This window comes from Cydia splendana, chromosome 17, assembly GCF_910591565.1.
Source record: "Cydia splendana chromosome 17, ilCydSple1.2, whole genome shotgun sequence".
Classification (NCBI taxonomy): domain Eukaryota; kingdom Metazoa; phylum Arthropoda; class Insecta; order Lepidoptera; family Tortricidae; genus Cydia; species Cydia splendana.
In genome coordinates, this window is record NC_085976.1 from 10,358,492 (window position 1) to 10,384,459 (window position 25,968).

The 25,968-nt window shown below is 38.3% G+C and overlaps 1 protein-coding gene across 1 annotated transcript in view; it reads left to right on the top strand.

Moving 5' to 3' along the window:
- Nucleotides 1-25,968, top strand: part of LOC134798780 (bumetanide-sensitive sodium-(potassium)-chloride cotransporter-like) — a 66,239-nt gene that overhangs the window by 38,142 nt on the left and 2,129 nt on the right. The window contains exons 7-19 of the mRNA XM_063771155.1: nucleotides 431-539; nucleotides 992-1,131; nucleotides 19,921-20,145; nucleotides 20,584-20,815; nucleotides 21,013-21,134; nucleotides 21,638-21,773; nucleotides 22,574-22,785; nucleotides 23,218-23,459; nucleotides 24,097-24,317; nucleotides 24,587-24,753; nucleotides 24,870-25,027; nucleotides 25,165-25,304; nucleotides 25,789-25,925. Coding sequence (XP_063627225.1) covers nucleotides 431-539; nucleotides 992-1,131; nucleotides 19,921-20,145; nucleotides 20,584-20,815; nucleotides 21,013-21,134; nucleotides 21,638-21,773; nucleotides 22,574-22,785; nucleotides 23,218-23,459; nucleotides 24,097-24,317; nucleotides 24,587-24,753; nucleotides 24,870-25,027; nucleotides 25,165-25,304; nucleotides 25,789-25,925 — 2,241 coding nt within the window. The remainder of the gene's footprint in view (nucleotides 1-430; nucleotides 540-991; nucleotides 1,132-19,920; nucleotides 20,146-20,583; nucleotides 20,816-21,012; nucleotides 21,135-21,637; nucleotides 21,774-22,573; nucleotides 22,786-23,217; nucleotides 23,460-24,096; nucleotides 24,318-24,586; nucleotides 24,754-24,869; nucleotides 25,028-25,164; nucleotides 25,305-25,788; nucleotides 25,926-25,968) is intronic.

A 25,968-nucleotide genomic window follows, 5' to 3' on the forward strand; every position in this document is an offset into this window, starting at 1 on the left:
TTATCGGCTTAGAAATAAAACTATAATTTATTATTTAGTAACTATGTTTCAAAATAATCATAATCCATGTTTACGATTGCTATTCATAAACTGTTTACCTAAATAAAATCAGGCCTTGAATAAATTCATAGAAAGCTAGTTCTTACAATAAAGGAACTTCAGGTGGCCCAAGTCATATGGCTCCTTAAGTAGTTGTTTTTCTTTTTAATGTTTCTGATTTATTTTACTTGTAAGAACTAACATGCGGTTTACAACCAAGCTCAGATAGACGATGCGTGAACTCGCATGCGAGTTTAGTACTGAGGTACAACCAATTCAATCCATCGATCAAATACCGCTTACTTAAACTGTAACTCCCATGCAAGTTCCCGCGCCCTCTAAATGGTTGTTAAGATTACGTGGATGATTTGACCGTTGGGTTTGTTTACAGAACTTCCTGATCGCAATCATCATCGCTGCAATAGTGGACTTTGTGGTCGGAACACTCATGGGACCACAAGACAACGTGTCCATCGCGCGCGGCTTCGTGGGACTCAGCGGTAAGTTTCACAATTAATAAATATTATAAGGACAATCTTACACAAATAGATCTAGTCCCACAGTAAGCTTAATAAGGATTAAGGCTTGTGTTGTGGGCACTAGACGACGATAAATATAATACATATTAGGTTTGTATTAACATTATACATAGAAAACACCCATGACTCAGGAACAAATATTTGTCATGAACACACAAAGAAATGCTCTTATCTACCAGGATTAGAAGTTAGAACCCGGGACCAGTCCCGGGACCAACAAACAATCAACAGTCAATCATAGTCCGTTCACTGCTGCTGAACATCTATGTCTCCAATTATTTTATATTACACAAATCTTTCATCCAGTCATTGCAACATCAACATCGCTTGCGGAATGCCAATCTATGAACGAAAATATCTTGAATACTTACATCCTTAACTTGACACTATAACATTTTTTCAACTTCCTTCAGAGCAAACGTTCAGCAGCAACTTCTACCCGGACTGGCGGTTCAGCGAGGGTCTGAACCAGGACTTCTTCAGCGTGTTCGCCATCTTCTTCCCGTCAGTCACCGGTATCCAGGCTGGCGCCAACATCTCCGGCGACCTCAAGGTAAGGTAAAGATCGAAGTGTATATTCTACGCTGTAGAATATACACTTCTCAAACTTCTACCCGGACTGGCGGTTCAGCGAGGGCCTGGACCAGGACTTTTCAACGTGTTCGCCATCGTCTTCCCGTCGGTCACCGGTATCCAGATCCAGGCCGGCGCCAACATCTCCGGTGACCTCAAGGTACGCTCTATGAGATCAGTGGAATTATCTAGGTTACCACTGAGTAGATAAGTACATACTTCTTCATAAGGTATTTAGAACCTAGATACCTACTTAACTGGTATAGTTAGGCTTAGGCACCTCTAATTCAACGTACGGACTGTGCGTATAGCTTTTGCAATACGTATACCATAACTGTAAAAGAAAATTAACAAAATATAACATTATGTTTACTTTCTACACACTGTGTACATTGTATAGTGGGCGACGCCAATCGCCGGTTGACGTCAAAACAAAATCAATTAACTGACCGGTGGGCGAGTCCATTTCAAACTCGTTGTTGGCTTTCCTCAAGTCGGGGAAATTACCTAGTATATACTTAGCTTAAGGGTTATTGGTAAAAATAATATTTCTAAGTGCTGCACTCTTCGCCGTAGGAACTTTGGGCTTTGGTATTTCAATTTCCCTTTTCTAGTCTAGCAAGATGACTCAGTACTTACAGGAAGACTTTAAAATCAGAAGAAAATGATAGAGTAAGTAAATTCATGACTGGTGATGAGATGATCATATCATATCACATTGAAGACGATGTTAAGAAATAATTAGAGGAAAAATTCGGAAAGCTTTTCAGTTTGGTAATTGGGTATTAAGTTTTAAGATTTTTGTTGTAATTCCCTGAAATAATAATGCGATTTAGGTAATTAACGCAGTAAACTTTGATTAATTTTATTTACGATTACCTATAGACTACTGCACCGCACAACTGATTGACTCATCAGCATCACCACATACCTATTCAAAGAACTTTGTACTGTAAAAAAGTCTTATTAAAAATATTAAGAACGGGTCACTCACGTATTTTAAGTGGAAAGAGCGTTTTTCGACTTAAAATACGTCAGTGACCCGTTCTTAATATTTTTAATAATATGTCTGTGACTCACGGAAGTTTTGTTATTAAAAAAAGTCTTATTGCAAATCTTCAGTAACGTGTATATTCATATTATTATGAGTATAATAGTGTCAATTTTTTGACCCGAGTTTCATGGGTTAGCACGGGGACGTTGAAAGCGGACTGATTACACCCAATTGGGCCCTTTGAGTCACGGCTATTCCTGAAAGCACTTTGCTCGCTTTTGTAAATAAGGCAAAGTGTTTCTTGGTAACCGAACAGCTGTCTTCATGAATCTTAATTGTTGAATGCAATAATGTAGGTATGTACATACATACATGTACTAACTATAGACAGATAGGCAGGTAACTTAGAAGTTAGAACTAGTACCTACTGTAAAATTAAGAATTTCTGGCATGCATGTTTTAGAGATAAAGTGAAGATGTTGTAAGGGTCATGCTCGGAGCCGAGACTCATAGTTAAGAATTTTTTCTAATAGTACCTATATATTTCTGATCTCCGCTGACCGCCACACTTTCTCGATAAGATCAGGTAACGATTTCATTGAAGTCGTATGACGTCATACTATACTCACATCATGCTCAATTATACTCTGCCCAAATTTGATAAAAATGTGGTCATCAGTGCTTGTCTATAACTTACCTACTGCCATTAAGTTAATGAACTCTGGAGCATGCCGGTATTCACGTGACTTTGATAGAACATAGATTAGCGAGTCCGGTTTGTAAGTATTGCGTCTAGTCCGTACTACCGTACCGTCCGAAAATGTATCTAACATAGGTACGCATTATACGCATACCTACACAATAAAAAAAACATTCATTGACTGTATGGCCAGATTTACCTACACATAGATTAGTGTTAGGTGTGAGTTCATACATTACTTGGGTCAATTTTCAAATAGGCATTTTTTGTTGTCCCACGGCTATAACTCGAAGTCCATAGGACGAAAAGACTGGATATGTATACATTTTCATCCAATGTATTGTGAACTTTAAATATAATGTACAACTGTACCTTAAATATTATTTGTTTCTGAAAAAATCGCATTTGAAGTTCTAAAAACGGCGAAATTAGCCGTTTTTTGCGTGTCCCAGTGGCGCGCGGCACAGACTCAATAAAAAAATCATAACTTTGGATGTAGGTGTGACGATTACACAATAAACAGTACGACGCAACTACCCGCTAGCTTCACTCCGTGGAGAAGTGTCATGGCGAGTGGGTAGCTGGCGGAGTGCACGAGTGATAACAGTTGTTTCATTTGATCACCCAGTACACAATGGAGCCTGGACGTCACAGATGGCGACGAGGGTAAAATATTACAAAAAATTACGGAAAGGAAAGGTAACGGTGGCGGAAAAAAAAAAACAAATCTAAGGTATGGAAATCCTAACCTAATAGCTACCGTATTTGTCCATTTCCTCCCGAGCTGCCGATTGTATTCAGGTAATACAAAATTTTGGGCGAGGTGATATTCTGTGTAACGATTGACGTACGGTTGTACATAATACGAAAATATTAAAACTGCAACGATTTTGTTAGGCGGTACTTACGTAAGTAGATTATGAAATTCCAAACTCACGTAAGAGGAGTATTAAAGAAACTAATGCAGAATTTAAATATTACTGTAAAAACGTAGATCTAGTACCTATACCTAATTTTATAGTTTTGTTTACAATCAATGTTAATAAAAACAATTATGTATATGCACAGTTGATTTTGTCGACTGTTTACATAAGAACAGTGGTTAACTTTACAACTATTATTGAGTAAATAATAGATGATACGTAGCTCGGGAGGAATGTTTACTAAGAAAAGAAGAAATATACGCGTGCTTATTACACTAACTCTTTGACAATGGCTACTGTGCGTGAGCCTGGTTACCAAATGTAAATCCAAAAGTGTAATCAATGCAAGATAGATCAATAATTGGGGTCACTACAAAAAATAATGTACTCATGTTACATTATTCCTATGATGTGGCACCGACGTATTAGCCATGAAATGACAGAAACGAATATGCCGATGGTTTGCGTGTTACAAATACAGATGGTACATGGTTTATTTTCTGACTCAAAATCGTATATTAGAATTCATATGATATAAAGGGTAAATAATCAAACTACCTTCGCGGAAATCATGATTATTATGAGTTGTGTATTTACCGTTCATACTTAAAATATACCGACCTATTTAGTCGTGTAATTAAATACTAAGATATTTTTACATGAGGGAACGTATAGAGAAACCTGCATATCAAGTCGGTATAGTTGTATACATTTTATGGACCTTATGTCCTAAAAGAAATATTGTTCGGTTAAAATAACCAGTTATAATCAATTGAAATGCTATTTATAGCACGATATGGGTATGAATCGATGTTAACTTGGTGTCGATTTAACATGTATTCATATATACATAGGTATGTGCTGTTTATGATAATAAACAATGCTAACAGGTAACGGACCAGTTAAATTATCAAGGACCGTTACGATGTCAAGTGAGTCAAGAACTGTAGATAGCGTACTTAGACTGATGAATGCCGAGGGCTTTGTTATTGTTTTACTGTAGGAGTAGACACGTAAACTCAGCATCAAATGAATTGATTAGTAAGTCGGAGTCGGACTAACAAGAAAAATAAATTGCAAGAAGTAAACTGTACATCACATCTATGCTGCAGTTGGTATAAGTAATAATTAGTAGGTTGAAACGTTCAACTGGTACTAGCAAAACAAATAGTTAGTAGGTTGAAGCTTTCAACCGGTACTAGCAAAACAAATAATTAGTAGGTTGAAACTTTCAACCGGTACTAGCAAAACAAATAATTAGTAGGTTGAAATGTTCAACTGGTACTAGCAAAACAAATAATTAGTAGGTTGCAACTTTCAACCGGTACTAGCAAAACAGATAATTAGTAGGTTGAAACTTTCAACCGGTACTAGCAAAACAAATAATTAGTGGGTTGAAACTTTCAACCGGTACTAGCAAAACAAATAATTAGTAGGTTGAAACTTTCAACCGGTACTAGCAAAGCAAATAATTAGTAGGTTGAAACTTTCAACCGGTACTAGCAAAACAAATAATTAGTAGGTTGAAACTTTCAACCGGTACTAGCAAAACAAATAATTAGTAGGTTGAAATGTTCAACTGGTACTAGCAAAACAAATAATTAGTAGGTTGCAACTTTCAACCGGTACTAGCAAAACAGATAATTAGTAGGTTGAAACTTTCAACCGGTACTAGCAAAACAAATAATTAGTGGGTTGAAACTTTCAACCGGTACTAGCAAAACAAATAATTAGTAGGTTGAAACTTTCAACCGGTACTAGCAAAGCAAATAATTAGTAGGTTGAAACTTTCAACAGGTACTAGCAAAACAAATAATTAGTAGGTTGAAACTTTCAACCGGTACTAGCAAAACAAATAATTGGTAGGTTGAAACTTTCAACCGGTACTAGCAAAACAAATAATTAGTGGGTTGAAATGTTCAACTGGTACTAGCAAAACAAATAATTAGTAGGTTGAAACTTTCAACTGGTACTAGCAAAACAAATAGTTAGTGGGTTGAAACTTTCAACCGGTACTAGCAAAACAAATAATTAGTAGGTTGAAACTTTCAACCGGTACTAGCAAAATAAATAATTAGTAGGTTGAAATGTTAAACCGGTACTAGCAAAACAAATAATTAGTAGGTTGAAATGTTCAACTGGTACTAGCAAAACAAATAATTAGTAGGTTGAAACGTTCAACTGGTACTAGCAAAACAAATAATTAGTAGGTTGAAACGTTCAACTGGTACTAGCAAAACAAATAATTAGTAGGTTGAAACGTTCAACTGGTACTAGCAAAACAAATAATTAGTAGGTTGAAACTTTCAACTGGTACTAGCAAAACAAATAATTAGTAGGTTGAAACTTTCAACCGGTACTAGCAAAACAAATAATTAGTAGGTTGAAACTTTCAACCGGTACTAGCAAAACAAATAATTAGTAGGTTGAAACTTTCAACCGGTACTAGCAAAACAAATAATTAGTAGGTTGACACTTTCAACTGGTACTAGCAAAACAAATAGTTAGTAGGTTGAAACTTTCAACCGGTACTAGCAAAACAAATAATTAGTAGGTTGAAACGTTCAACTGGTACTAGCAAAACAAATAATTAGTAGGTTGAAACGTTCAACTGGTACTAGCAAAATAAATAAGTAGTAGGTTGAATGTTCAACTGGTACTAGCAAAACAAATAATTAGTAGGTTGATTGTTCAACTGTTGCTAGCAAAACAAATAATTAGTAGGTTGGAACTTTCAACGGGTACTAGCAAAACAAATAATTAGTAGGTTGGAATTTGCAACTGTTACTAGCAAAACAAATAATTAGTAGGTTGGAACTTTCAACTGGTACTAGCAAAATAAATAAGTAGTAGGTTGAATGTTCAACTAGTACTAGCAAAACAAAAGAAATGATAAGCGAAATCATAACACTTACCTGCGATACAAACAGAGAATAATTAGTAAGTTGAATGTTGGACTGGTACTAACAAACCAAAAGAGTCAAATGTACCTAGTAACTAGTCTAGTAGACGCGATAGTGGTGGTTGGTACTAACGATAGGACCTTTTGTTATAGGTCGTCCAAATTAGTACAACATAGTACTTAAAAGTAAACTGACGCGATATAGTGTTGGTTGGTACTAACAATAGTATCTTGTTTTAGGTCATCCAAAATGTCCTAGATACCACCATTAGATGGATTCTTTAGCCCACCAAAACTTAATAGGGAGGCAAAATAGTCATAAACTGACATTATGTTAGTATAGAGTGACCTCCTATTATGTAATGTATTTATTGAATTCGACATTATATAATAAGCAGTTTAGTGCCTCTGCCTACTGTTCCAGTTAACTTAAGGCGTAGGTATAGATGGATGGCCTCGGGAATAGGCATATCTACTAATGTAGATTCAGGATAGATTTCAATTATACAAAAAAAAAATACGGCAGTTGGAAAACATTTCCTGTAAAGTATTACAATTTAACCTTCTTCTAACCTATACCCGTATCATAAATTTACTGCATTTTGCAGATGTTCGTATGGGTAAGAACTTAATGTATCAGCTTAAATATATTATACGACGACTTAGACGGTATTCCGGTTAAAGATTGTTGTAGCAATCCTGTTGGAACAGTTAGAAGACGGGTTAAATTATAGTTTAAGAGAAACAAGCAGGTGACCAGGATAAGAGTAATAATGCATTCTGCGTAAGTAGCCGTGGAAATTGTGGAACACAGAGGCATGCCTAAACTGCCCAAATAAAACCTATAAATAGATGAGGATATACAATTCTTCAAAATCGTATATGACCCAGATTTCATATAATAAATCCCAATTCCAATCTATTTTAGAGCCGGAATACATGATTCTGTAGAATAATAATCAGGGCAAAGCTCAATTACAAACCCAAGTACAACAGGTACGTAAATAGACGCTGGGCCTGTCATAATACATCATGTCATGTAGTACCTAAACTCAATGCTGTAAAAACTGAAGTGGCGATGCGGGGAGCCTTACACGGTGAGGAAGCACTGCTTACTTAACTAAACTACGAAACTATACCCAAGGCAACCATGACTAAGGTACTAACAGAAAAAACTCTAGTGACCAGCAGTTAACCTAATGTCTTGTAAATATACATACGACTTTTGTCGGTTAACAGTGTAGATGACGAAGTTCCTTTTTAACTACCTAGGTAGTAGGTACACCTACTCAGATGAAGATGAGTGATGTGTGTGATGTGATGACTAATTATAATTAAGTGTAATTAAAAAAGGCACTTTACCGGAAAATATATTTCCTTATTTCAGTCACATGCATAAACTTACAATAATTAAGGATGCCAAAACGCTTAGGTATGCGGTTGAGACAATACATACATTAGAAATTATACATAGTCTCAGCACCGATACATTAAATCAAAACAGAAACAAATAACTAAATACTGTGTGTAGGAACCTACACATTATAAAATAAAAACAATAAGTATTCGAATTAACCGTGATTTTGATCGCTCTCAATGACAGTTTGCCTGATGTTTAATTTGTTGAGGCTAAGTAATTAAGAAAAACTAGTAGATCAAAGTTGTAGCTTGAACCACTTCATTGATCTACCCAAGAGTACACATTTATTGTACTAATTGAGCACTAAGACTCAAAAGACCAAAAACCTAGGTCTTATCATTTAGAAATGTTAAACGTAACGATAAAATGGTAAAGGACCTAAACATTCGAACTGTACTCTGGTGTACTCAGTATTTCATGGGATCATGGTTAGAATAATGGAATTCCATTGGTTCGTTGGAAGATGTTTATTGAAATTAAATGACATACTTACCAATGGCAGGATATAGGAAGCAGACATACAAGGTGTATACCTATGTTTCAGGTTTATAAAATATGTTGCAAGTAATTGAAATAAACCGAAGAAAAAGTGTACAAGTACAAATAATAATATTTATGTGACAGTCTGACAGTAATTATTGTGGAAATAATAATACAATACTTACTGGTCACAATTCAATTGAAAAATCAGCTTTCAATTAGTAAAGTGTTACCTACGTTATTTTCATAACATAAATTGTAATTATGATTCTTCGCATAAGTAAGTTGCTAGAATAATATTACATTCGATATTATATTTGCTGTGTTACTTTTTGAGCAATAAAATTAATAAAATAAATATTTGGATTAATTGATGTCAAGATTATATTATTCAAGTATTATAATTAAAGAACGATAATTAGATATGTATGCAATGCAATTAATAATAATAATGGTCAAATAGGCAGGTAAATCTTAGTAGGTACCTAACAAATTAATAATATATAAATCTATTTATATAGATTATTGTTTGCTTAACCTATTCATAAGTAAAACTAATCATACTTGACGTGGTACCTCTACAACGAATGTAACATTCCTACTTTATTTGACCTTGGATTATCTTCAACTATTTTAAATTGCATTATATATATTAACATCATACAAGACTAGTAAAACAGAGTCAATCAGTTATTGCCAATAAGTAACTAATGTCCAAGACGCTTGGCAAGCTTACAATGTTATTGTACCTAAATCATGAAATAGGTATTAATTAGGCAAATATTATATTGTATGCTAATGAAAATACCTGGAAATGTGTAAGCATCAAAAGGAAAAGTAAATCTTTGAGTTATAAGCAATTGAATAAAAAACTCAAAACTGCAAATAGGAGAAGGAGAGGGACTGACACCTAAGAAGAAATTGTAAAAGTAAAATAATAGTTTTACAGATTTAAAGGCTTGCTAGTGTTGGAAAATATTTATTATTTAACTGTTGTAAAATGAATACATCCACACCTCGCCGAGTTTCTTACGCCGGTTCTTCTCGGGTCTGAGGTTAACCTTTCCGAACCGGTGGTAGTATACCTAGATTGGAAAAATAAATTAACCTAGCGAGTATAAGATAATACGATAAACTGAACTATTGTTGCATGATAAATATATAAAGTAAAATAAATAAATCATTATAAAAAGGGAGAGATGTGACGATTACACAATAAACAGTACGACGCAACTACCCGCTAGCTTCACTCCGTGGAGAAGTGTCATGGCGAGTGGGTAGCTGGCGGAGTGCACGAGTGATAACAGTTGTTTCATTTGATCACCCAGTACACAATGGAGCCTGGACGTCACAGTAGGCAACATATTATGAATAACTTTATATTTTTATAAAGAGCATTATCTAGAGAATGGATTTAATAATTTCGGTAATTTAATGCGTTATTTAATAAAACAAGGGAAGTCTTTTTATCGTTGTCCCGCGCGGCACTTGTTTTGTTATGACTTAAAGATACCCCCCCCAAAATGTTCTTTGTCTATTGAATAACGGTTAAATTAAATTTACGACGCAATAGTGCGGTTAGATGGGCGTCGATCAACATCGAATGTGGACGTGGAAGCAGTTTTATTTATATAAAAACAGGCAAGAATCTCTTTCGATATATTTTGGTACAATTTGTATGGACGCTTAATATGTTGGTATACAGTCGAAATAAAAATGTGTATTTTACAATAACAGTTACAAATACAGTGTTAAAATATATCGTAAAATAAATAAGTGAAACGGTTATATTGTGTAGGAAATTTCGCAAAAAAATACTATTGGCAACATTTGTATGGCGACATTTGTACGGCTATTTTGACCGTATAAATGTCAATTGTGGTATACAAATGTCGATATATACTGCCATACAAATGTCGAAAAGGTGCCATACAAATGTTGTCAGGGTCTTACAAATGCCACAATAAATAGTGCCATAAAAATGTTGATACTGCCATACTAATGTCGAAAAAATGCCATATACATGTCAAAAGCGCCTTACAAATGGCTAAATAGTGTCATACAAAATAAATGTCGATATTTAAACATCCATATATAGCTAACTATAAAAAGTAGAGTGGTGACTCGTACAGTATATTTTTTGCTGTTAAAAAACCCTTTCTAAAACGATGATTATAAATGTGATTTTCCAAAAATATAATTTTGCCATACAAATGTCGAAAAAACACCCTATTCTAAAATTGACCCACTTACTTGCGTTTAGTAGTAAATGTATGAACTCGCACTAAACACTAATCAATGTGTATAGGCCCAAAGATGCGGTAAAACAAATTCGTGCTTCGAGTTTGACAACTGTACGTCTACCATCAGTTTTAACATTGACATAACGCTCACGTCTACGTAATTTACTTTCTGTACATCTCGCTTGCACTAATATGCGACTACGAGCGAGATGCATAGAAAGTAACTTACGTAGACGTGAGCGTATATGTCAATGTCAAAACTGATGGTAGACGTACTGGCGGCTTAGCACGGTTGCGTTTTTATCCCTTGTCACCATGCCTGTCACGTTCTAACAAGTATGTAAGTGCGAAAGGGACGCGCATAGTGATAGTCGATAAAAATGGAACCGTGCTGAGCCCGCTGATGTAGTTGTAGATGACGCTGTACAGCTCTAAAAGTTGAAGTTTAACAATCCTACAAATACATGTATGTATGTCACTGTACAGTGTCTTCTATCCCAGCCGTCGAATTATCATGTCCGATATTTTTTTTCTCAAATTTCTTTTTCTTTTCTTAAAACTCTTTGGAAAAGGTGAAGTAACTATAGGTAAAGAAGGCAACTAATTAAGAGCTTGAGTTCCTTTTTAAACCAACTTTTAATTAAACCCTAGTTAACGTGATGTCTTTTAGATTACGTCAATACCCGATCGACCTGATGTCTTACAGAACTTTGATTGTGATCATACATACGTCGCACTCCAGTGGGCAGTTTGGGGGCATTTGGGCACCAACTTAGTATTTGTAATATAACAGTTATCATGTATCAATCTTAAATGTGTAAATACTCTTTGAAGTGATAAGTCCATTTAAGTGGCTACTTAAAACATCTAATAAATAGCTGACATGACGAAGAACCTTGACTGCCAAAAATTTAGGAAAAAATATTAATAATATATTCGCATAATATGCTTAAAAAGTAAGTTGTTATATCAAATATACTACATATTATTCAACCTTATCTTTATTTAAAATTGAATGGATATAAAAAATAGATACCTAACTAACGTACAACTTTTATATTTGGAATTGCATATTACAAATACTAAGTACCTACAGATACTTTATTGTGACAACTCGAAAATTGTTTTTTGATTGGTAAGGTTGGTAAGCCAATGACATGCCCGCAAAATGCCCGCTGGAGTGCGACGTATGATTATGATAATACCGGTAAAGATACAGATCGCATATCGCATCTTATCTTCAGACATCTGTATCTTCAGACAATCGGAGAAAATTTATGATTGCATTTAACTACTTAATTTAGGTGTACAAATGGTCGATTTAAAGGATGACTCACGCTAGGCCGGGCCGGGGCCGGGCCGGAGCTACCGGCGCTTCGTTTTCTATGGAAAGCACCACGTGATCACCGATCAGCCATCATAGATAAGGTCGTGCCGGACGCATCGGCTCGGGCCCGGTCTAGCGTCATCCTTAATCCATCAATATACCCTATTCTGCCTTTTTAAGCGTTTTCTAGTGTTCAGCACCAAGTTACGAGTTAAATTAGTCATGCTTTAAGACCAAATAATGACGCATATAGGTACACTTTGTGCGTAAATCCTAACTGTCACCATAAGCGTTGTTTTATTTTGTGTACGACCTTTCTAGGCCACTCCAGGCTATCACCCGGCTGGCCCAAATGGCAACAATGCGATGAAATTAAGCCCCTGCTACACGGTCGCCGACAAGCCTTCAGATCGCGTGGCCTTGGTCCGTCCCGGACCGTGTAGACAGTTGTTACCAACAAAATTTGACCAAAACTGACCAAGGACAGACCAAGGTCAGACGGTTAGAAGGCTTGTCGGCGACCGTGTAGCAAGGGCTTTAGCGTAGCCGCGGGGAACGATGCTATCTACACGTGGTTGCCATCGATCTGTTTGTTTGTCGACCCCGCCACGTGCCGGCGATCGACGATCTATCTACATCTATACCACCTATAATAAGCATATATGCTTGGTATATAGGTACCTTCAGACTGGTGCTTGCAAAGATAGAATTTCGAAAGTTTTTGTCTTAGCGCGCTTTATTGACCCTCCAAATAAAATTAAAAGCCGAGCTACCAAAAGACTCCAAGATTGAACCACGAGCAACTTAGCTTCGAAATGAAAGCTTAGAAATATGTACGTATGTAGGTACATATACAGGGTGATTCATGAGACGTGAGCAGGACTAATCCTGCACACTCTTTTTTTTTTTTTTTTTTTTTTTTTGTCAGAGGTGGAGGTAATCCTCATTGGATACTGCCCGCCCGGTATCCGGCAGCATGCCCGACTCGGCTGCGTTGGAGATTTTCCTCCCAGCCGCCTACGGACTAAACCCCTCCACCCTGTAAAGTGTTTGTTCCCAGAAACTCGGCGCTATCGGTATACGCGTTGTTTCTGGGTGTGTAGTTGTGTGATCCGGGAAAGATTTTAGTGTAGAGTACGTGATGAGTTGTGAAGTGTTATGTGTGTGTTGAGTGTACCTATGTGTTTACAGTGCATGAGTGCAAGAAGCGATCGTGTGATCAACTCTATGCACTGCGAAGAGTAATTTGGATAAGCAAGGAAAAGGTAAGGTATATCAAGGTTTGCAGTATTGTCTATTTGGTGATTATGATTAGGTACCGTTGAATTTTTTCAGATTTTTAACTATATACTCAAGGAACTCGTGAAAGCTTTCGGTTGTTGATTCTTTACTGAGGATTTCTTGTATATTGCTAGGGTCTATGTGTAAGTTTTGACATGTTATAACGTGATTAATTCGTTTAGCTGCAAACCTTGGGCATTCATTTAATAAGTGTTCCAATGTTTGTTTGATTTGTTCTGGAGGGTCGCAGGGGCAGTGGTCGTTATTTACGATTTTAAATCTTAAGAGGTAAACCTTATGAAACCCGTGGTTGCTGAGATATTGCGTTGTTGCAAAGGTAGGTGAATTTTTGTTGACGTAGTCTATTAGCTGTTCGTGAGTGGGAAATAATGTTTTTGTGTATTTACAGTGGTTTGGGTTATTGTACAACAGTGCCTTCTCTTCCGCAAGTTTAGTTTTAAGTTTTAGTTTAATATAGCTGATAGGGACATTGGAGTAATCAGGTGTACGGTGCATTTTGGTTGCGGACTTGGCTGCGGTATCGGCTAGCTCATTGCCCAGGATACCACAGTGAGCTTTGACCCAGAAAAACTGTACTGTGGTGTGTTCTTTGTGTCTTTCGATCAGTTTATGTATGTGGTTTACAAGGTTATTGTAGCTGTTGGGGTTTGCTAGTTCGGTCAACCCCGCTCTGCTGTCACTAAACACGAGAATTTTGTGGGGGTGTGCCGGTCCCTCGAGTGCAAATCGGAGGCCTTCCTTGATGGCTAGCAGTTCTGCCTGAAAGACAGAGCAGCAGTTATGAAGCTTCAGCTTTTTGACAATCGGGTTGTTTGGGGTATTAGGTTTTATGATGACAAAGGCTGACCCAACCTTGTCATCAGTCTGACTGCCGTCGGTGTAAATATGCCAGATTCGAGATGAGGTAGATGGATCACTGTGGCTACTAATCGCCTCAACAAGCTCTTCCTGTGTGTTGAGTAATTGGTACTCTATTCTTTGCCTATGCACAGGGTGAAGAAGGGCCCCAGGTGTTACGGGCGATTCTATTCGTAGGTCATCCGGCAGAAATGATGCGTGGCCGTAGATTCTAGTGAGTTCTATTTCTGCCACATATGTGACCTTGGCGGGTAGTGGTGTTAATTTAGCTAAGGTTATGGAGAGAGGCATGCTCAGTGTCCTGAACCCACGTATGCACTTGATTGCAAAGAGCCTCTGTAGGGATAATAGTTTCCCGTTTACATATTTGTACTTGAGTGCCGTTTTCCATACCGAAGCCGCGTAGGTCATAATAGGCTCTACAAGGTGCTCATAAATGGTGCGAATGTTTTCTGGATGCACGCCCCATGTTGGTCTGATGAAAGTCTGCAGTTTGTAGAAGAGCTTTTTGACTTTCTCCATCGTGGTTAGAGCGTGAGATGTAAATCTTAGCTTCTCATCAATAGTTATCCCTAACAATTTCATAGAGGAAGTAAAAGTCACTTGGTGTGTTCCCATAACTATTTTGGCGAGTTTTGCCCTTTGAGTAAATCCTATCATCCGAGTTTTTTCATGGCCGAAGTTAAGCTTGACGCTGTTCCCCCAGTCCTCAACCATCTGTAGTGCGGAATTAGTAACACGCTCTAGTTCAGGGATCGTTTTGGAGGTGCACACAAGGAGTATGTCGTCGGCGTATGCTTGTATATGGCAGCCAGCTGGCCAATTAATTACCAATAGGTCGTCCAGGATTAGATTCCACAAAACCGGGCCAACGACAGACCCCTGTATGCACCCTCTGGTGGTTGCTTTTTCCACGAGGCAGTCCGCAAATGCAAGTTGTACCCCTCTGTCAGTCAGGTAGCTAAGGAGGATTTCATATATATTTTTGGGGCATCTTAGGTGCTTAATCCTGCACACTCAGTAACTGATAATTGATCGATCACCGTCGTATTTAGGTGAAACAACCACACTTTTTCCTATTTTTTAACTTTTTGGTGAGGGCAAATTTAATCCTCTACAATCATGGTCACCCCACAAGACCTAATTAATAAGCATAAAACCTCTTTAATTTTTGATTACGAAGAAAATAAACTGTCAAACTTGAGTGAGATACGAGTTTTCAAAAGTAACCAGACCGCGATGACAGTGGTGACATTCAATTTGACACAGAATATCGGTAGTTTAGTATTCTAATATTAGGGTGACCACGCATGTCGTAAATAAATTAATAACTTTTTTTTTTTCAACACGACTAGAAAACTAACGTTAACCTCACTAATACTGATACGAAAGTGTTGCTTATAATCTACGAAATGCGCAGTATTAGTCCTGCTCACGTCTCCTGAATCACCCTGTATATTTAACTCTTATTAAAAATCCACTCACCGAATTCAACTTTGACCATAAGCATGGAGAGTATAGTAGGCAAGTAGTATTTCAATGCTACAGGATAGAATGGACTCTTGTAGGTACCTACACACTGTTTAATATAAAAAAAAGACTTTTTGAAACCACGGGTGACCCTAGGGCTGGCTCATTCCTAGGCCAAAGAATAGGCATAACTATTCAGCGTGGGAATGTAGCCAGCCTTATGGGCACCTTTCCGCAGGGGACAGATCTGGGGGACCTAAGATAGGTGGGTAAGTTTTATTTATTTATTTTATTAGTTTTAATTTATTTTATACTTAGTTTATACTTCATTTTAATAATAGTTTATAAGTTTTGTTATTAGATAAAGATGATGTTTAGAGGTCAGATGATATCGTATATTTCCACAAAACATTCTTTTTTTATACCTAATTAAATACTTTAGTTTAGGCTTTCCTATTTATTACGTATTCTATTTCGTTTAACGTGTATCGTCATTCATTTTTCATTAGTTTATTGTGCACGTTTATGTTGACTCTTTGCATCGTAGAATGTATGTAGTTTCTCGTAAAAGACGCATTTGCAGACGTCACTGAAAATTTATCCATGATTCAAACATGAGCAATGCATCAAATTCGAGCGAGTAATATAGAAATACCCGCTTAAACGGGACTCCCTTGATTTTAATATGATTTACTAGATCCATTCATACAGGTACACCTTAGTGAATACTCAATGGTACTACTTTAGGTACTAGTGTGTGCGTCAGCTTTGTCCTCCCATATGAAGCCTACCGGTATATTTATTTATTTAAACTTTATTGCACAAAATACAAATAAAATGTATAAATGGCGGACTTAATGCCTAAAGACCAGTCAACCATAGGGCTAAACAGAGATGTAATAAAAATGGTGCGAGAAGAAAAGTAACAGAATTTAATTAGGAACTATTGCAAACAACTGAAAAACATAATAAACTACATATACAATACTAGGGCTTCCAATACCGGGATCCCGGGATCCCGAAGAACCGGGATCCCGTCTGATTTAACGTATTTTTCAATACCGGTATTTATTATGCAATACCGGGATCGCGGTATTTTCAAAAACAAGGAAAATGTGCTGATTAGAACGGTTAAAATCCATTAAATTGATTAAATTCGGCTGTATCAAGAAGATTACTAGCCCATTTAATTAAAAAAGATCATTTAATTGAAACAAGATCAGTGCATATGCGTTAGATACATATTTGGTGATGAATTCTGATGTTCAGGATATGATATTAATATAATTAGTTCTTAAAATTATACCAATAAGTAAAGAGCGTATCATTAATTATGGGGACAACATTACTAAGCCGTTTTTTTTGTATTATAATTTTATTTCAAAATTACACATGTGTTTAATTAGTGCTTTCTTCTAGCTGAGCTTATTCTTGTAGCTGTCTCCGTCATTTCGCTTGCATCGGAAATTGAAGGGATTCCAAAACGTGGGGTGAAAAAACGGTTTTATGTTAAAATAAAAATTCACCACATTTATTCCGCAGCTGCTCAATTGAGCAATCATGAAGAGGACACTTAGATAACATGTTTTGGCAGCTTATTAACCTTTTGCTACTTTAAATCGTACCAAAGAGTCGGTGAAATAGTCTCAAATTCAGCTCGATAGGCTTGTCCGGACTATATTTGCTATACGGTATTAAAAGCATCATAAAGTCCCTAAAATAAAAAATGTCAAACTTTCTTAAATCAGATATAGCTTAACACACACACTTAAAAATACCCTCAGATCATACTCTAAGAACATAGTAATACAAAATAATACACATGCCAACAGTTAGACCAGGTTTTATCTGTCCCTATAATTAACGTTACGGTCTCGGCTCGGATTAAAGAAATAAGCAAGGAATTGTAGTATGACACTTTAAACTCTCGCGTTTTGTACACATATTTAATTAAAGGTAAAAACAATGAAATTATATCGCGGCAGACCCGTTTGTGTAATTGAATTGTAGTATGGCAAACGACTTCTTGGTGGCAAATTTGAATATAGTTGGCTGGTTTATTAGGTTGAACTAAACATGTAACTGGTGAAGTCAACAAGGCGGATAATATGATTGCCAACCTGGAGGGTGAAATGATAATTATTACAGTTGGCGATTATTGTTTAATATCCTAAGCCCTAAGCTAAGGACATACATATCCAGTGTTACAGTGAGCCTTATTTTAATAAAACTCAAAAAAATTTATGAATCATAATTCATAGTCAATACCGGGATCCCGGGATCCCGGTATTGATGAAGACAGTTTCGGTTTTAATACCGGTATTGAAAGAGTTCCGGTATTTGGAAGCCCTATACAATACACAGATAAAAATAATAAAATATATACGATGAATATACTACTACATAATTCTCACATTAGGATGGATACAAACCCTTGGGGTAATTTACAAAAATACAGTCGTTATGTATATATCTATCTCTACTATATATTTTTTTTTATAGCACATCGGTGGCAAACAAGTATACGGCCCGCCTGATGGTAAGCAGTCACCGTAGCCTATGGACGCCTGCAACTCCAGAGGTGTTACATGCGCGTTGCCGACCTTTTAAAAACCTGTACACTCCTTTTTTGAAGAACCCCATACTGTAGACCCTCGGGAAAACCTCGGAAGGGAGCTCATTCCACAGCCGGAGCGTCCGCGGGAGGAAATTCTCTCTCTATACTATAGCTATACCAAATTATTAGGTATAGGGACGCGCTTTGTGATTGTTTTTTTTTACTCCTCGCCTATTAAGGAAATTCAATATGGGTATTGAATTTGATTCGCATGCCTCAAATACCCCACATGAACATATTCCAATTGAAACAAATTGAGTGAAACATAAACATCTCCTATAGAGAGTCAAATATTTAACCCCTAAATTTGCAAACGCCTTCACCGAACGTTATACGACATCGTATCGATTGATTAAAGCCAATTGAGTCGAAGTGGCAACGAGTGAGTCATCGCAATACAATCTATTTCAAGACCGCACAGAAATAATTCCTGAAATCGACATGCGTTTCCGAATTATTGGGACGCTTCATCATCGGTATGATGTTATGTTAAGGCGTTCCATGACACAGAAAGATATTTGGGTCACGGCTGTAAGCGTCAAATTTACAGGAGCGGTAAGGATTAGAGATGCACCGGATATTCGGTTACTATCCGGTATCCGGCCTATCCGGCCATTATTTTAATATCCGGCCGGATAACGGATAGTGACCTACTATCCGGCCGGATACCAGATAGTAACATTGCTTGATTTCGGAGTAAACAAATTGGATTTAAGAAACAGTCACGGTCATAATCGTACTTGTTTATTATTTTAAAACAATTTAAACATTCATTCTACTGACTTGCACGCGCACTCACATCGAACCTAGAAATGTGTCCGTGCGAACGTTCACTAGGATCAGGTCAAACCTGCGGAATGCGCACATGAGAAACCGTAATGTAGGTATAGCTCCGCTGACCGAATATTCGGCGGCCGGATACCGAATATTCGGCCGATGGTCAGGCCGAATATCCGGTATCCGGCCAAACAACTATCCGTTGCATCTCTAGCAAGGATGTTCAAATACACTGAAACAAGGTCTGTGTTGTCAAGGGCGTTAGATAGAGCGTAGTTCTTGAAGGTCTTCTTATATGCCATATGCAATGCTAGAGTGCTTATTCTTATTTCAGTTTAAATATGTACATACATAGAGTTAGACCAAAAATGTCTGCAGCGATTTTGATAGCCCGCAGTGCACGTGTTATTTTAAACACCAAACTTCTATGAAATTATGACGTATAAAATAACAGTTGCACTGCGTGGGCTGTCAAAATCCCTGCAGCCTTTTTTTGGTCTAACTCTACCACCATTGTAAAACACACAAACATTCAGAGCCTACCTGATGGAATTAGATTCTATTCTAAAACTTGTAAGTATATTCGGAAGCTTTGGCAAACCTACACCTACCTACACGTCTTGTGAATGACAATTAAGGACGTAACGTCAAATTTTTTTTGTCTGGTTTTTTGTTAGGTAAATCTAGAATCAACAAAAAATGCAGCATAATTGCCTATATATCAACTATAACAAAATAATTTTCTTTTGCCTATAGGATCCAGCGTCAGCTATCCCGAAAGGCACGCTGCTGTCTCTTCTCATTTCCATGATAAGCTACGCCCTGATGGTCCTATTCTCTGGTGGTGGCGCCCTGCGAGATGCTAGTGGCAACATAACCGATCTCGTCATTGACAATGGCACCTTTCTTGACCTGGGAACCGTCTCCGACTGTGCTAACACTTCGGATGGATGTCCGCATGGACTGCACAATGATTATTCAGTAAGTTAATTTATCATACCTTTTTAAGTTCACATTTGTGCTTTGTCACAAATTTAATATGTTTGAAACGTTTAAGTAGGTAAGTTAAAGGAACTAAGATATTACTGTAGTTCCGACTTGAGGTTACCGCTTAAAGATAATTTAAGTTATAACCCTTAACAATGTAAATAAATAAGAAGGTATATAAGTATCTAGAGTTGGACATAACACATCATATTATTACACATAATATACATCTATGAGTACCGATGTTCATTGGCTAAATCAGACTTCCATCAGTTATCAGACGGACAGTTATCGGTCCGACATTGTTGGAAACACGTAAAATATTATCTGATGTAGATGTCTCGAGTTTGGTTTCGATAGTATCTACTGGGCTTGATTATTAACCTGCCTATTGACTAGGTACTGAAAAATATAAGTTGTTTGTGTTACCAGGTTATGCAACTGATGTCAGCATGGGGCCCCCTGATCTACGGCGGCTGCTGGGCGGCGACGCTGTCCACCGCGCTGACCAACCTGCTGTCAGTCCCGCGGCTGATCCAGGCACTGGGCGTGGACCGCATCTACCCTGGACTCATCTTCTTCTCCAAGGGCTACGGGAAGCATGGCGAGCCTTACCGTGGATACGTGCTCACGTTTTTGGTTTCACTTATATTCTTACTTATCGGTGAGTTTTGTATGACAAAGAACGGTCAAAATCACGCATAAAATTCTAGCGGACGTAAATGTAATTGCGATTACCTGTGAACAGTTGGTACAATCGACCCTAACATACTGATAACGCCATTACCCTAACCTAATCTAACCATAAAACTTAAAAAAATTAGATTTTTTCCGGGTTTTCATGTTATATTTGTCCTTCAGCTGACCTGAACACCATCGCACCACTGATCTCTAACTTCTACCTGGCCTCGTACGCGCTCATCAACTTCTGTACCTTCCACGCGGCACTCGTGCGCCCGCTGGGCTGGCGCCCTACTTTCAGGGTAAGAATCTCTAAACAAACCCGAGTCTATACCTAGGTCATACACGCAATTCTGTAGCGCTTAAGTACTAAAATGGCTCGAAGAATCGCATACACGAAAGTAGTTCTCAATTTGTGACAATGGATCTCAAATTACTTCAAGAATTACATCAGCAATTTTCATTGATTCATATTTGGATAGACATTCGATAGTACGTTACAAATTCCGATTGAAAATGTGACTCACTCGTGTCATATATGTGCTTGCGTGAATCAATGTCCCACATGTACCTACCTAATGTTTACATCTTATACTTGTACTGTTTATATACTCAAAGCGTGGTACCTATACTAGCGTTAGCGTTAGCTTAGGTAGCGTGCCGGAGTCGAAATGGTCGCCATGGTCGAAATCGGCCGGAAGGATCATCATCATCATCGGGTAGCGTGCGTGCGGGGTGATGGTGCTAGCTTTTTCTCAGAAGAGATGGAGAAAAATAACCAATAACCAAATTCTCTCGGTTGCAGTTCTACAACATGTGGATATCGCTGGCCGGATTCCTGATGTGCGTGGCCATCATGTTGCTTATCAGCTGGAAAATGTCACTCATCACCTTCGCCATCTTCCTGACTCTCTATCTCATCGTACATTACCGGAAACCGGGTACGCACTGTTCCTGAACACGTTTTAAAAATTCATTCCACGTTCACAAGCGTCAAGCCTAAATGTTAACACAAACACCAAAAAATAGGTTGTTGAATTGTTATTGAAAAGGAATGTTACTTCTTCTTATACCTACGTATAAACTACAACTGGCAAATTGAAGTAAACTTTGAATTTTGACGCTTCTTACATTCGCCAAGTATAGAACCCGTCAAACTTTTGAGCTTTTGACTGATTTATATTATAGACATGTTTATCTGCGGAAAGCCCACATTTACGAAAATAACTTTACTGTTGACCGATTCTATATCGGTTTCCGAGTAAACGAATATCTTTCTAAACCTCACAATGCACTCACTTCCGAAATTACAAACAAAACCCTAAATGAAGTATTGTAAAGTTCAGATTAGAAAAACTTCAACTTGCAGAATTTGAGAATGTTATACCTGTTGTTACATGCAACGTGCAATTGAATGCTCACTCCTTATACCTATATAGTTACCTATTGACATTGGCCTGTTCATTCTAGGCGGATGCCTAGCTAGATAGCTAGGTACATATGTAGTTCTTGTTTTTGAGCAGTAAACAAAGATGCAATAATCCTTTAGACATAATACCTACTAATTGCACGAAGTGTGCCAGTTTGGCTAGTTTCAAAGAGCGCCGCCATTGCGTTACACCTCACTTTGGGCTACAAAGGGCTCTTCTGAATGCCAGGGTTTTTAGGATGAACAATTTTGCTGTTTGGGGTCTTGTAAAACTTAGGCAAGTTTTTTGATAGCCTTAACTGCTTGTTGCAGACGTCAACTGGGGCAGCAGTACCCAAGCTCAGATGTACAAGACGGCGCTATCGAGTGCGCACAACTTGGCCCGCACCGGGGAACACGTGAAGAACTATTGGCCGCAGCTGTTGGTGCTGGCTGGTCGGCCGCAGGCTCGGCCGGCGCTCATAGATCTGGGCCACCTCATCACAAAGGCTGGCTCGCTGATGATTGTCGGAGATGTAACACAGGTTAGTAATATAATTTGATATAAAGAGAGAACTGCTGCCAGCTTGTTAGTGTGTGTTACAGTTCTCTATACTTGCCGGATGGTATCTGGCACCTTACCACTATTAAAGCAGGCTCGCTAACGACAAATGTTGTCAGTAATACTGCCATCAGCTCCATGTTTCTGGAGTTAATCCAACCGGCAGTAATTTAATTACTGTAGTACTAGGTGTACTTAGCCTTTGTTTGTAATAGCCGCTGCCTTTGTACTTTTTTTGCAGCGGCAAAAAGCCATGCCAAAAGTCCTACATAATTACCTACTAAACTAGTTAGATTTTCGCATTAAACACAACTCTCGAAAATGGGCGCTATTAAATAGTATTATGTGAATATGCCTTTTATTTAATAGTGAATTATAGAAAGGTTTCATAACAAAAGCATTCAAACAATTCCAGGGTAAGCTATCGTACAAGGAGCGCAGCGCTCGCGCGCGCTCCAACGATGAGTGGCTCCGAGAGCGCAAGATCAAGGCGTTCAGCGCCAGCGTGCACGGCTTCAACTTCGAGCAGGGCGCGCGGGCGCTCATACAGGCGGCAGGGGTTGGCCGGCTGTCTCCTAATGTCATGCTTATGGGATACAAGGCTGATTGGGCCACGGCGCCCGCCAGCGATCTTGAGGCTTACTTCAATGTGCTACAGTAAGTTATTTATACTTGGTCAAACCAATTTGTCAGTCAGTAAGAACCAGGAAAACTATATTCATCCTTTTCGTTTGGGTCCTAGTACTAGTGTAAGACAAAGATAGTATGATTCTCTCTGTCTATGATTGAAATGAGACAGTCCTTTGACAAACTATATTACCTGAAATCGAAAATCGAAAACGTGTTGGAAATCGAAAACGTGTCTGAGAATCTCAGATGATTGCAAAAGTCCCCGTGATATGGGACTCCTGAGCTTTCACTTAAACTAAAACTCTTACGAGAATTAATAAAAAAGTCTCTTATGCACCCCTGCATAATAGAAGTGTCAATCGTAAAGGAGGGAGCTAATTTACTTTGCATCTGTAAGAGTAGTATATTATGGATAGGTATCCATAATATTGTTTTCGGTTATCGCGATAGTTACTCATGAAATAAAACTACACGCGACTACTATATACGCGATATAATCCGTTTCAATAGTTTTATTTCATGTGTAACCTATCCAGTTAAAAAACTATTATATCCAAGACAGTTACAGAGTACAGTTGTCTTCAAGAGTCAAGTTCTTCTATCCATACCAGATTTACCGGAGGTGATTAAATGGTTTTATTTATTGAATGGTTTTTTTTTACAGCACGGCATTCGAGAACCGTCTAGCGGTTGCGATCCTTCGCGTGGCCGGCGGACTGGACTACGGGCCGGTGACGGCGGAGGACGCTCCGGTCACGGGACTCACGGCCACTTCCAGCGGCAGCGGGGACCTCCGGGTGCGCTCGCCCAATGTCATGATGCATGCTGACTCCGACCTTGACATACGGGGGGATTCACAGCCTTCGAGCAGGCATAATCTGCAGAGTAAGCAATTTAACTGCCTTTGCCTTGATATAACAAGTGACAAATGTATATTTGCCCATAAAATCTACATCACATACTACCATATTTTAAAAAGAGAGCTAAAAAAAATCTGTCTGCTACCTTTGCTCCCACATCGTCTTGACAGGGAATTTTTAACCGTTGTCAGAGGTGTGAATGTAACAAAGGTATCAGGTGAAAGTTTTTAACCAAGTTATCAATAAAAAATAACGTTATCATGGAAATTTAAGGAGCTTAATTTGACATTGCAGGTTTATTGACTATGACAACATCGCGATCGTTCACAATATCGGAGGGCAAAGAGAACGGCAAGAAGAAGCCGATGGACATCCATCGGCAAATCGTCTACAAGGCATCCAACGGCGTGGAGCTCTCTAAGGATCAACTTTCACAGATGACCATTTTCCAGAAGAAACAGGTGAGCATTTACATTGGTTTTGATTACAAAATCTTTCCACTGGTAAGTCTGTTAGATTATATCTGTCACTTAGCGGCATCTGAAGAAATGCTGTCTATAACAAATTAATTTTGCAGGAATCAGGTACTCTGGACGTATGGTGGTTGTACGACGACGGCGGTCTCACGATCCTGTTACCGTACATCCTGTCGCAGCGCACTGCGTGGTCAAACTGCAAGCTGCGCGTCTTCGCGCTCGCCAACCGCCGTCACGAGCTCGAGCTAGAAGAGAGGAAGTGAGTTTGATAGCCTCCTGTCGAACATCCTGTCTCAATGTGGATATATAGGATATTAGGAATAGCACATTATCAGTTATTTTAATAATTTCACCCAATTAATCAATGGAAGGCTATTAAAAACGATTAATTTTCAGCATGGCGAACCTGTTGTCGAAGTTCCGTATCGACTATTCATCACTGACGATGGTGCAAGACATCACCGAAGCTCCGCAGCCGGAGACGAAGAAAATGTTCGACGACCTCGTCGCCAAATTCGCTGACAACACAAACGAAGGTACGCTATTATAATATTCGCAAGAGTTTCATCGACAGCATCTCTAGATTGCTCTTACAAGTCTTAAATATTAGCATATGTTTCACAACCTTGGATTCTCAAACGGCAAAGGGTAGGTAACAAACAGCTCAGCGCAGTGTTAGAGTTAACCGTACCGTAGATTATCTCCCATCAAATTCTAATATTTTTATTAAGTAAAATAAATTCTTTTAACATACTGAAATTCTGTCAACCGCCGTATGCCAGTCCTATTCTCTTACACTGACTGTTCATAAATATTTAAGAAATTATTCTCTTGTCGGTGGAGTATTTTCCAGCTTTCCCTATCTTGCGCCAGCTCTTTGACTTTTTGATACGACACGACCCCTACTTTTTCTTTCACTTGCCCCAAAAAGCTGCGTCTGGGTTTTCCACTTCCCCGCTTGCGTCCTATCCGCCCCTCCAGGACAAAGAAAAATAAAATTATACCTACTTATTGTTTCAGAATGTGCGAAAATAAGCGAGGTGGAGCTGTTAACGTTGGCTGAGAAGACGAACCGACAGCTGCGGCTGCGGGAGCTGCTGCTGGAGAAGTCGAAGGACGCCAACCTGGTGGTCATGTCCCTGCCGATGCCTAGGAAGGTTAGTTGCATTCTCATAAACCAATTATATTTCATATAATACC